Genomic DNA, 12800 nt, shown 5'->3' on the forward strand with positions numbered 1-12800 from the left:
AGGCCCCTACCACAGCCTCCATGGTGCCTGCACCAGGGTCTCAGAGCAGATGCCTATGATCTGGTGCTTCCCTTTGGGAAGACTTAAGTATCAACCAGAATAAGCCAAACCACAAGAAAAATGGCTGGTGAGACCTGGGTTAATAGCTTGAACATTGATTCTGCTAGAAAAGAAATGGCATTTTAAAAACTAGAAAATGAACCCAAGTGAACTATTACCTGCTTTTCCATTTAAATTAGCCCTAGGAGGGCTCCATCCCTAAGTTTACTCATGATTAAGAAATCCCTTATGCCATGATTGTATTGATCACTTTAAAGAGTAGAACTTTTGCCTCATAAGTAGAGCTTTTTTAAGATCAGCTGAATGATATATCAGCACTCTTGATGGGTAAAATAACTAAGAAAGTAGCCACAACTAGCTCTGTGTATGATGACAAACAGGTTGTCCAGAAATCAACAAAATGCTGGAGCTAAAGTTAGAGGGTATCTTTGTTCATTTTCTGCTGCAATAACAGAATACCCCAGACTGGGTAATTTATAAACAGAAATGTTTATTTGGCTATTGGTTCTGGTGGCTAGGAAGTCCCAGAGCATGGCACTGGTATCTGGTGAGGGTCACCCCATGGTGGAAGAGCAGAAGCTGGAAGTGAGCATGCAAGACAGAGAGAGAAATGGGGCCAAACTTATCCTTTTTATCAGGATCCCATCCCATAATAACGAACCCATTCCTGCAATAATGGCATTAATCTATTCATGGGGTCGTGCTCTCATGGCCTAATCACTTCTTAAAGACCCCATCTCTTAATACTGTTACAATGGCAATTAAGTTTCCAACACAAGAATTTTGGGGGACATTCAAACCATAGCAGGGAGACAACAATCTAGTGGGACATTCAGTGGTAGCACACACCAGCACATTCTTCTAAAGTCAGGCCTCAGTGGTGCATCTATAAAGGGCAAGGTCAACTGGATGCTCTCTAAAGGTTTCTCTATCATTAGCAGTCTGCAACTTAGTGAAATACTCTGATTTTACAGGTAGGAAAACTGAGGTCCAGAAAAGTGACTGAAGGTAACCAGTAACAGAGCTGTCAATATATGCATTCCCTTATTTTTGTGTGTACGGTGAGTGAGTCTGCTGCAACGAAAGCTTTAGCCCTGCTCCCATTTATCATCTGCCCTCTTCCTACATCTCTGCTTGCCTCAACCTTGTTCTGAATACATTCTAATAGTATTAGCATATGGAATAAGTATTCTTATTTTTTAGAAACACACAGGTTGCTGAGAAAAAGTCAAGTATCAAAAAGGCAAAAGGCTACATAAATTACATTCTTTTGGCCACCTATGAGTTCTGGTATCTATGTTTTCATTCTTAAATGTGTTTAGATGGAGAATTCAGCCATACTAATAATCAAAGAAATGTATATTAAAACAATAAGGAGATGCTATCTATTTATACATATACATATATGTGTAGAGATATATCATCTCCTTATTGTTTTATATTTTATATATATATACACATATATATTAATTTGGGAAATATGGAAAGGAATGTAATGATGCATGGATCTTTTTATGTAAGTACATCTCAGGTTGAGACGAGGAGCAGGGATGCCCCCTGCCTGCTTGCATGTGTCACTTCCACAGAGAGCCTGCAGACAGCCACACCTCCCATCTTTGCAGACTCAGAGGAGACCAGGTGGAAATGGCAATACTTTTGCTCTTGTTTGGTTGCACCAGCGAAATGTGAAACATATTACAAGTCCCAAGGACTGTTCAAAGCACAATACTCACCATAACCTGTGTTCACTAAGGACTGCTCATTGGCAACTGATTAAAATTGGAGCATATTTTTAGCCAGGATAGCTCTGAATATTGTAAAACTTGGACTCACGGATTTGGGCATTTATTTGAAAAGTTAGTCTGTATGAGAATCACCTGCACAACTTGATAAAATTCATATTCCCAGGTTACATCCCCAGAAGTTTCAATTCAACAGGTGCAGAGTAGGGCCCTAGAATGTGAATTTTAATAAGCAACCCAGAAGATTCTGATGCAGATGATCTGAAGCCCATACACTAAGAAACTGACTATTGGGCATCAGCTAGGCTAAGAAAAAAAAAAGGTTTCATCTGGTGTCAGCATATTGCCCATAATTCACTCATCTACTTGTTCATTCATTTATTTAACTGGTACATATTAAATGTTTAGCATATGCCCCACACCCTGGGAGGCACAAAGGAAAATAAAACATGCCTTTAAGATGTTTACAACATAACAGGAAAGAGAGAGAGCAGGATATCAGCTCTCCCAGCACAGGGTGGGAGGAAAAGCACAGGTGCTCTGGGAACACACAGGAGTGTGCCTCACTCAGACTGAGATGGAAGAGGGGGCAGTGGTGACACCAGAGAAGCGGTTCCTGAGGAGGTGACTCCAAGGCTGGGGTTAGGAGTTACAAAGATAAAAACATGGGAGAAGCATTCCAAGGCACAAAGTCTTGAACCAGTTGGACATTTTGGAGATTATAGGTAGTTCTGTATAATTAAAAAGTCAGAAGCATGTCTATGTGTATGTGTGCACGTGCACACATGTGTATGCATATGTGTGCATGTGTGTGTGTGCATGTGACTATGCACACATGCACGTACATGTGCATGTGGTTGCACATGTGAGTCTGTGCATACATGTGTGTGTGTTCATGTGCATGTGTAAGGATAAGGGAAGTTAGTCCAGGGAAACCATAAGGTCAGCTCTGGAATGGCCTTGTATATGAAGAATGCTAACCAGCATCTCAGAAATATTAAGTAGGAATGACATGTGTTGTTTGCATTTCAGAAAGTCATGGAGATTCAGGAATATAGGAAGTTACTGCATAGAAAGGTTAACACCCACCCCCACCTTCTACAAACAGCCTCAGCTAAAGATATCTGGGAGGAGCTTATAGAAGATGCCACTCTCTGCAGTCCAGAGGAAAATATCTCTTCCTTCGAATAGATCATTTCTACCAAGGTCAAATTCATATATTTATGAGTTTGTAAGAAAAAAAATCAGATGTTTAATTTTTCATGTAATCAAAGAACAATAACAAAAGCAAACCCTCACTTGAGGACTGACGTTGGACTGGTTCTGGAAGCTGTACAAGGGACATCCCCAGCCACGTGGTAACTGACATGGGCCCATAATTAATATGCATTAAATCAGTCACTCCTCAAGTCAAACAGAGCTGTTTGCAGAGAAATGTGTTTGTGGTCCTGGGAATCATTAATCAATGATGCAGAGGTGGCACAGAATAATTGAATAATTACCATCCCAGGTATTGCTGGAGGCAACCAGAACTCCAACGTTCACACAAAGAAATGAGTTAAGCTTTTGCCACCCTAGCCTCGGCACCACCAGCATCCCCCAGGGCCAGGACAGTGCCTGCAGCTCCAGAGGCTTCTGCCAGAGGCATGCCTACCAGACGCCTGGGAAGCAGTCATGCCCTGGAAAGTCTCCTGTGCCATGTGTCCAGCAAAGGCCATATAAGCAAGCACTTCTGAGATGATAGGGGGAGCAGGAGTGGGGACTGTGCTGTAGGAGCATGCACACAGTCCTGCCACGCCCCTATTGTGGGTATGTTTCACTTAGAAATTTAGAAAAAGCACAAAGCCCACAAAGTCTCACAATGACATCTGAATTACGGGAAGTCCCAGCTTATGAGACCAACACTTGCTACAAAATGCCTCAACATAGGCTAATCATACCAGCCCGGGAAATGTAGAGGGTAACATACACACACACATCCCTTGCACAAACTTTCTATATATTTGCTTGAACATGTTCATGGGTCAACAATCAGTGCACTCATCCTCCTTTCCTTGGCCTCAAGTTCTTGTCCTTGACACAAAACCATAGTGGTCCAGGGATAAGGCCACAGTGGACCAGGGGCTAAGGCACATGCAGGAGGGCAGGTAGGTACCTGCTTGGCATGTTGCATCCCAGGCAGAGATGCCATGTTGGTGAGAGACCTGAAGGCCTGCCTGCACCAGCTTTAACCGGAACAGTTATAGAGAAAGCACATGGGACCTGGAGCCACAACTCCAAGCCCAATAAGAGCCGGCTGCTGAGGGATAGGGTGCTGGAAAGGTTATGTAACTTGTTCAACACAGTAAGCTGGGAAGCAGTAGAGAGGGGACAAAAACACATGAACTGAGAGTAAGAGAGATCTGAGGTCAACTCCTAGCAATTCCAATGAATAACCACCCTGGGCTCTGTTTTTGCCATCTTTATAATGGAAAGAATAAAGCCTCCTGATACGGTCTGGATGTTTTGTTCCAAATCTCATGTGGCCTTAAGTGTTGGAAGTGTGAGCTAGTGGGAGGTGTTTGAATGATGGAGGCAGATCCCTCATGAATGTCTTGGTGCTGTCCTCGCTGTAATGAATGAGTTCTCTGAGAGTTCAGCTGAGATCTGGTTATTTGAAAGAGCCTGGCCCCACCTCCCTCTCTCTCTTGCTGCCTCTCTCACTATGTGATGCGCTGGTTCTCATTTACCTTCCACCATTATTGGAATCTTCGTGAGGCCTCACCAGAAGCAGATGCCAGCACCATGTTTTGTGTACAGCCTGCGGACTGTGAGCCAACTAAACCTCTTTTCATTATAAATTACCCCATCTCAGGAATTCCTTTATAGCAACTCAAATGGACTAACACACCTGCCTCACAGGGCCATGGTGAGGCTGAATGAGACACTGCATGAAGATCGCACAAAGCAAGGGCTTCTGACATCTAGCTGTTGACATTTTGCTAAAATAATATTAATAACAACAAGCAAATAGCAGAATGAGGTTCTCAATCCAGCCTATGCACTTTGCCCTGTGCCAAGCTGCCCTCCTGGGCACAAATGACTGCTGCCTCCATGGTGGTGGTGATGTAGCAGCCTGCTCCAGTCCAGTCAAGCCCCTCCCTACCCCAGAGTGGGCTCCCCCATGACCCAGGTGCCCCTAGGACATGTCCTCCCTCAAGCTGGGTCCTGAGGCATGTGAGCAGACCCAGGCCTGGCTGCAGGTTGGCTCCCGTGGAGGACCTCCTGATTCCTGCTGCCCCATCAGGCTGAGCTCACCTGGTCTGCAGACTGTTCCCAAGCACTCACCCAATGTGTCAGGGAAGGAAGGGATGAGGAGGAAGCTAAGTCTCTCCCTGCCTTCAGAGAAACCATAGGCAGGCTCAGAAATCATCAGTCAGGCAATAAGAGGGGGCTGGGGTAGGCCCAGGGCATGGAGCCACCACACTCTGGGGTGAGAGTGTGCTGGGGACGGGTGCACCAGGACAGGCTCACCCAGGAGGCCTCCAGGCTGAGAGCCATGAGCGAATGGTCATGGGACTGCATGGACCTGGCTGGTGGAGGTGTGAGGAGGAGGAGGAGTGCCAGGCCACAGAGAGGCCCCGTATGTCTCACCAGACAGCCAAGACCCCACTCCACAGAGCTCTCTAGTCTAGAGCAGAAGGGCGCTCCTCTGGTTCGAGGATTTTTCTGATTCATGTGAATTCCTGGGGCCTGCTTTCTCATGTTCTTCCCTGCCTTGAGCTTTCAGTTTAGGGACCTCCTCGATTTCACCGCACATCAGTCCAGGTCTCAACCCAGCAACTTCCCTCTTTCTCCCAAAACCTTGCATTTGGTTTGAGTGTTGGCACTCTGCAGGAACCCCATTCCAGCTAGTCAGGCCTCTCATGGGCTTCACTCTGACCCTCTGTCTCATCCTCCACCATCTCAGTGGGACAACCAGACCCATGGAGACCCCCAGAGTTTCCCATCTATCCAAGAACTCCCCACAGCATTTCCCCAAGACACATAGTTCCTTGCCTCACAGGAGCCTCAATCTTAACAGGATCCTTCATCCTTCCCTTGACAGGGCCCTTGGGTCATGCCATAGGTACCGGGGTTCTTCCAACACCCCTTCTTACTTCTAGGAGAGTGAGAACAAATCCTGTGGGACTATGAAAGGAACAGCAACAGCCGCAGCAGTAACAGCAGATGCCAGTGGCTGAGAGCTGCCTCCTCACAGGGTGCAGTCTTGGACAGAGACACAGCCCCACATTGATCTTTGCCACAAACTAGTGAGACCAGGAGTAGAACTCCATTCTAAAGATAATGGAAAGGAGGCTGCGGAATGGTTCTCTTACTCATTCAGTCACTAGGTCTGTAAGTGGGGGCAAGAGAATTAGAACTGGGCAGGGTTTGTATCCCCACCCCTGCCTGTAGACTCTACCCTCCCCTCATCAGGGACCCTGCCCTGCCCCCACCTCTCCAGGCCTGCATCTCTGTGCCTGGTGATGACTGTCCACCAGGTGACATTTTCCTCAGGAGCAGGTGTGCCTGGTGGTTTGGCTTCACTGACCCTGGGGAAACTTAACTTGGGAGCCAGCTTTTCCCACAATTCCCCAAGAAGCCAGAGGCAGCAAGCATAGCCCTATAAAAAGCATAGAGACAACTCAGGCAAGGACGGATGCCCAGATAATGGCAAGGGTCACCCTGCCCAGTCCTCTGGGCCAGGAGCCGACACTCACACAAGGTCCCCTGGTTGGCCCCTCCCTTCTGAAGGTACTGGCCACCGGGTGCTAAGTGGAAGCAGGACAGCTCCTGCTCTCTCCCCTCCCCACAGCCCGCTGAGTTCTACATGCTCCTGCCTGCACATCCTGGGGATCCACACTGCCTCAGCAAACAGTGTGTGGCATTTCTGACAGCTTCCTACTGAGCCACGGGAAGGCCAAGGAAGACTGAAGCTTAAACAAAAGGCAGGGAGGGGAAGATGGGAGAGGATCACCTTCCTGGCTCTGTCCTGCTTCATAGGCTGGAAAGTCAGCCACCTGGGAGCTTCAGACCTTTCCCGCTCCCCTGCAAGGCTCCTGAGAAAAATGTCACCTGGTGAGCAGTCAACAAAAACAAGACTCCCAGAGACAGGACAAGTGTCAAAGGCACCTGCGGGCTGCAAGAGGCTGGGCTGCGACTTGCTCGGGTCCCTGACCACAAACTTCAGCCTAGCCAGGGTGAAAACTCTCAGGCCAGCCTTGGATGACTGAGGGAGTCAGGCCACCTGCAGAGGCTCTCCTGGGAGGCCAAGGACCCGCCCTGGGGGGCAGCAGCCTGAATGGTGCCAAAGTGGCAGGCTGTATTCCAGAGAAGTACCCAGGAGGCTGTCCCAACCAACACCCACACTGCTCTGAAGGGACTTTGCAGATAAAATCAAGGTTACGAATCAGCTGACCTTAAAACAAGGATGTGATCCTGGATTATCTGTGAGTTAGTGCCATCCCCTGTGCCCTAGGCAGCAGCAGCAGAGTTGGTCAGAAAGGTGATGTGGGGGGAGTGGGAGGCAGAGGAGGCAATAAGGATATGAAGGGTGAGAAGGATACCACCCGTTGCAGGAAATGAAAGAAGGAAGGGCCACAGAGCAAGGGAGTTGGGCACCCTGAGAAACAGATGCACCCCGGCAACCAGCAGGCAGGGAACAGGAGCTCGGACCTACAGAAGCGGGAACATGGATTCTGCCAGCACTGGAACGAGCTTGGAAAGGATGCCTTCCCAGAGCCTCCGGAAAGACATGCAAATGCCTTGGCTGCAGCCCTGTGAGGCTCTAGCAGAGAACCAGCTGAGCCCCGTTGTGCCCAGACTTTTGAGACAGTAAATGTGTGTTATGTTAAAATCACTACGTTTATGATAATTTCTTCTGGCAAAGATAGAAAGTGAATATAAAGTACTGCCATTGTTCTCTTACCAAAGCAATGAAAAGAACCAATATGGAGGCACCACATGATCAGGAAAGCAGGCAGGTGTAGCTGGGGCATGATATCTGTTTACTATGGATTCTTTCTGACACAGTTCTCAGCCTTGCCACCGTAGACAACGTATAATGCCCGGCAGTAGCCCTGGCCTCTGTCCACTAGACACCAGGAGCATCCTCTCGCCCTGGCCATGGTAATTAAAAATGTCTCCAGACATTGGTAAGGGTTCCTTGTGGGGTAAAGTTCACCCCAGTTGAGAACTGCTGCTCATTTAAGGGCATAAAGCAAAGAAAAGCTTTTATGGAAAGAAAGCATTGATGTCTTAGCTGTTTTTTCAATGGACAAGGTATTTACTAAATATCCATTTATCTATATGAGCATATTAATATATTGATATATCCCAACTGTTGTGACCTGCTGTTAGTCCTCAGCAACTGGATATTATGAATACACACTTATGTATACATGTGTGTTATATATTTTAATATCCATTTATAAAAATTTCACATAGTAGAGATATAATACTTCCATTATCAAAATAAAATGCACATGAATTCATCATGTCCTTCATCAATGTTGACTTACTGGCTGCTCCAGGCATGCCTGTGGTCAGGCACCAGGGTTCCCTCCTGTATGGAGGATCCATAGTGACAGAGGCAGACAGGTGAAGCACTGAGGTCACTCTGTGTGCCAACAGCAAGGCAGGAGGTGATGCAGGGGGTGACACAGACAGTAACAAGGGAGAGGCCAGTTCTCCAGGTCTCAGAGCAGGGAGCAGTCAAGATCAGCTTCAGAGAGTCAGTTGTAGGGATCAAGTGCGCAGGGCACTGCAGGTAGGCAAACCTGCATGAGGAGGCATCATGGCTAGGTGTGATGCAGAGCTGGAAATATGCTCTGTGTCTGGAAGCTTTGGTTATGCAGGTGTAAGGACAGCATTGTTACAGGACTACATTGCTTGAACTGTGACCCAAATCTGAAAGCAGCAAAGCAATTTGCTGAAAGTTCTGCAGCAGTCATTTGCTGACACCTCTCCCAGGTTTTCTGAGCTTGGGACCTACTCCTGGAGGTCCAGGCTCTCCCTCAGTCCCCGGGTCTTGGTTCAGATCCACTCTCATTCACCCTGGGGCCAGACTAGCCTCCAGCTCTCATGCATTTGTCTCTGTGTGTCTCCTGTGGCCCGCCAGTCTCAGCCTGCTTGCGCCTCTGTGGGTATCTCCTTCACTTATATTCCTATGGAAAAGACTGATTCACCTAGAGACTCTGGGGTCCACCATGCCTTCAACCACCCAACCCCCAGAAAGAGAAAAGAACTCACCTTTGATGAGCACCTCTCCTATGCCCGGCTCTGAGCTAGTCCCTGTATTTCCATTGGCCCATTTAAGCCTGAGCAGAATGTTATCAGATGGTGGCCAGAACTCCACATTAAAGATAACAAAACTGAGACTGACAATGGTTAGGTGACATGAGGTTTAATATGTGGCCAAGTTGGGACTAGAACTCAGGCCGGTTCTACTCTAAGACATGTGCTTAGTCTTCCATTGCATTCTTAGACTTGGGGAAGAAGGTCCTTCTCTGGGGCCTCCCCAGCCAGGCCAAGAGGACACGCACATGAAGAGCGGGGCTCCACCAACCCAGGTCCAGGCACCCAGGATCTCGGGTTTCTCTGCTACCTCATCCCCAGCCTGCCTCCTGTGCCTGTACACTTCAACCCCAGGGCCACCCTTTTGAAGGTTAATGGTGCCACAGTATGCTTACTCCTAGGCTTCAGTGTGGACATATAGGTTGGGGTGTCCAAACACATGCACCCAAGACCCCTCAAGGTGTGGAACTTCTCAGGGTGGTCAGGCCACAGGGGACCAAGATGCTGAACTGCAAGAAGGTCAAGAATTCTCAACTTGAAACTTGCCTCTCAGGTTGTTACGAAGGTCAAAGTAGGAAGTTAGAGTATTTTTCATTGAACAGTTTGTTAGCTTGAGGTATACCTTTTAAATATTTTGATGCAGGATGTATAGACTTCCCTTTGCACCCTTTCTCTGGGCCAGCATATTTAGAAATCTATCCCTTTTTCTCACTGATTATCTTGTTGAAAGTTTTCATAGCAAATGGAGATCTCATTTTCCACGTAAGAGACAAAAGCTTGGTTTTCTCCTGTCTGACAATCTTAACAAGCAACTTAAAAATCTTAAAGGATATTGCAATGGGGTATATTACCTTTTCTTTATCAAGAAGCTCTTGTAAAATAATTTGTCTTTCCCGACACAGTTCCAAGAAGTCTTCTGAGTGCAGACTTTCGTGTAAGGCTGGGAAGAAGGTCAGCTGGGTGCAGTCCACCCCCACCTCATCAGGCTCGCCCTCAGCCTCCCTCGGTGTCAGTTCATCTGCAGCAGCATAAAGGGACACGTGGTGTTGACAGGGGCTACCTGACGTGGTAAGGGCTGGTACACAGCTTGTGCCTACATCACTGAGGAGTAGCAAGGCTCCAGGGCTGAAATGAAGAGCGTGGATCTCTCACCGTGCCCCTCCGCTGCTTCTGGAAATGGACACCACACACCTGGGGCACCCCGGGGTGTGGTCAAAATACCTTCCAGTTGACTTATCCTGGAGGGCCCAGCTATGCCCAGGCCTAGCTGTTCTGCTACTTCCAGTGGCCACAGGGCAACATTTCCAAATTCACCCTTGTTAGTCAGTAAAGCAACTCTCTAGAGGCTCAGCCAGGATTTGCTTTCTCTGAATTTCACTCCATTCACTCTTTGAATATTGCCATTTTTTCTCATGATAGAAACAATATCTTTTTATTGTAAAAAAAAAATCTTGGAAAGGACATGAAGCTGTAAGAAATAAAACAAATCTCACCCATGCACCCAGAGATAGTGCTAATAATAATAGCTCCCTTTCTCTGTGCCAGATACTTCTGATGACATTTTAAAATGTTGTCCCATCTAGGCTGGAGATATTTCATCCTCACTTGACAAATGGAAAAGCTGAAGCAGGCTGTACAAATTACTTTGTACAAGATCATATGGCTTCTAAGAACTAGAGGTAGAATCTGAATAAAGTCTCTCTGAGACAAGGGTCTAGTCTTTTCATCTCTAGTCTGTTTGGCTCCACTGTTTACAATTTGGTCCATTTACTTCCATTATCTTTTCTGTACTGGATGAATGAAAGTGTCTGCTGCTCACGCAAACCCTCACAGCTTTCCCCCATGCAGGGAGAGATGCACAGGAGAGGCATGGTGGAAAACCACAGGGCCTTTCTTTTCCTTTGGCTGAGCTCCCTACTCAGAGTGCATACTGGAAACACCACGGAGGCCCAGAGTCACAGAGGCCCAGGGGCTCCGCATACCAAGAGTGAGAGGACACTGCAGCCCATGGCCATCGTTGACAAAAAATCAGTTCATGCTTTCCACCACTGCACTCTCTGCAACCCCCACCTCTGAGAGGTGGAGCAAGCAGGCAATCATTCCATGTGAGAGTTGTAGGGCTTGGGGTGGAGAAACGAGAGGCAAACAGGTATCACAATGTCATTGCACACTCTATGCCACAGTAAGACCCCAAATCACCTGGGGATCACAGCCCAAGATCCTCACTTCTGGGCTTGTGTTACTGCAGACAGGCAAGGTAGCAAGCTCAATACAAATCCATTAGTCAGGAAATGAGACGAGTTTGATCAGCACTAAGAAGTAGTCATTGGCCAGGTGTGCTGGCTCACGTCTGTAATCCTAGCACTCTGGGAGGCCAAGGCAGGCGGATCACTTGAGCTTGGGAGTTGGAGACCAGCCTGGGCAATGTGGCAAAACCCCATCTCTACAAAAATTACAAACATTATCTGGGCATTGTGGTGTGTACCTGCAGTCCCAGCTACTCTGGAGGCTGAGGCAGGAGGATTGTGTGAGCCCAGGAGGTCGAGGCTGCAGTGAGTTGTGATTATGCCACTGCACCCCAGCCTAGGTGACAGTGTAAGACCCTGTCTCAAAAATTGTTTGGGAACACTTTTAAGATCCCCCTGATATAGCAAATTGACAAGACTGTTTCTCCCCCAAAATTGTTATTGTTGCAACCTTAATAGAAAATGCTTCCCCTAACAAATGTCTAGGGCTAATATCGACTTGTCTTCTTTCTGGAAGCACAGTAACAATAAGTCCCAGTGCTGGCTACAATAGCATTTTCCTCTTCTAAAATATTCATTTAATATCTTTAATAACATATTAAATAAAACCAATAATTAGCTTAATTATTAAAGGAAAAAATAGATAAACTGAATACCTTGGTTTTCAGCATTTGTTTGAGAAATATTTTTGTCTTGGCTTTCCTGAAATAAGGATGGAACAAAGAAAAATTAAATCCCGGATACTACATACATGCTTCACCCGCCCCCAGTTCCACAGATTCACAAACACACACATGCATGTGACCCCTTCAAATTACGCAAGACTCAGATGCAAAGGGAGAGAAACACTAAATCCTAAAGGACCACAATAAAATGCAAGTATTAATGTTCCTGAGTCAAAGGGGAAAAAACCCACAATCTTCCATTAAGTAGGACTTACAGTAATTACCAAAGAAGAGGCCAAGATGGGATTAGATAGCATCCTGGATGTCTGTGTGTGGGATACCCTGGAGAGGGGACCAGGGGAGGTTCCAGGGCTGGACAGCCCCAGAGACCAGGCTTCATAGCCAGCCCTTGGCTTTGGCACCAGCACAGTGAGCAGGCTACTTATTTTATTTTATTTTATTTTTGCTTCTTATTCCTAAAAAATCTAGTGAGGGAAAATACTACAAACCACCAAGTGTTTATTGACAATACTTGGAAACTTTAAGTGTCTACTGAATAAATGAAATATAATTTTTTTCATTAGGTTTCACAAAGGATTTTTAGCATGAGTAAAAGATGCTGAGGTTACAGACCAGAGACTAAACTCAACATTGTTACTTGTAATACATGCAGAAGAAAAAAATCCAGCATTCTGGTGTTTGGAAGGCTGCCTTTGAGGATATTTTAAATTATGATCATTCAATAAAGACATGAAAAACTATTGACAGAT

General features: G+C 46.7%; 1 protein-coding gene across 1 annotated transcript in view; it reads right to left on the reverse strand.

Annotated features, from left to right (window-relative positions):
- WDFY4 (WDFY family member 4) overlaps positions 1-12800 on the reverse strand; it is a 298615-nt gene that overhangs the window by 95559 nt on the left and 190256 nt on the right. The window contains exons 42-43 of the mRNA XM_025396309.1: positions 12022-12067; positions 9971-10137 (exon numbers count right to left, since the gene is read on the reverse strand). Coding sequence (XP_025252094.1) covers positions 9971-10137; positions 12022-12067 — 213 coding nt within the window. The remainder of the gene's footprint in view (positions 1-9970; positions 10138-12021; positions 12068-12800) is intronic.

Source organism: Theropithecus gelada, chromosome 9 (genome assembly GCF_003255815.1).
Source record: "Theropithecus gelada isolate Dixy chromosome 9, Tgel_1.0, whole genome shotgun sequence".
Lineage (NCBI taxonomy): Eukaryota > Metazoa > Chordata > Mammalia > Primates > Cercopithecidae > Theropithecus > Theropithecus gelada.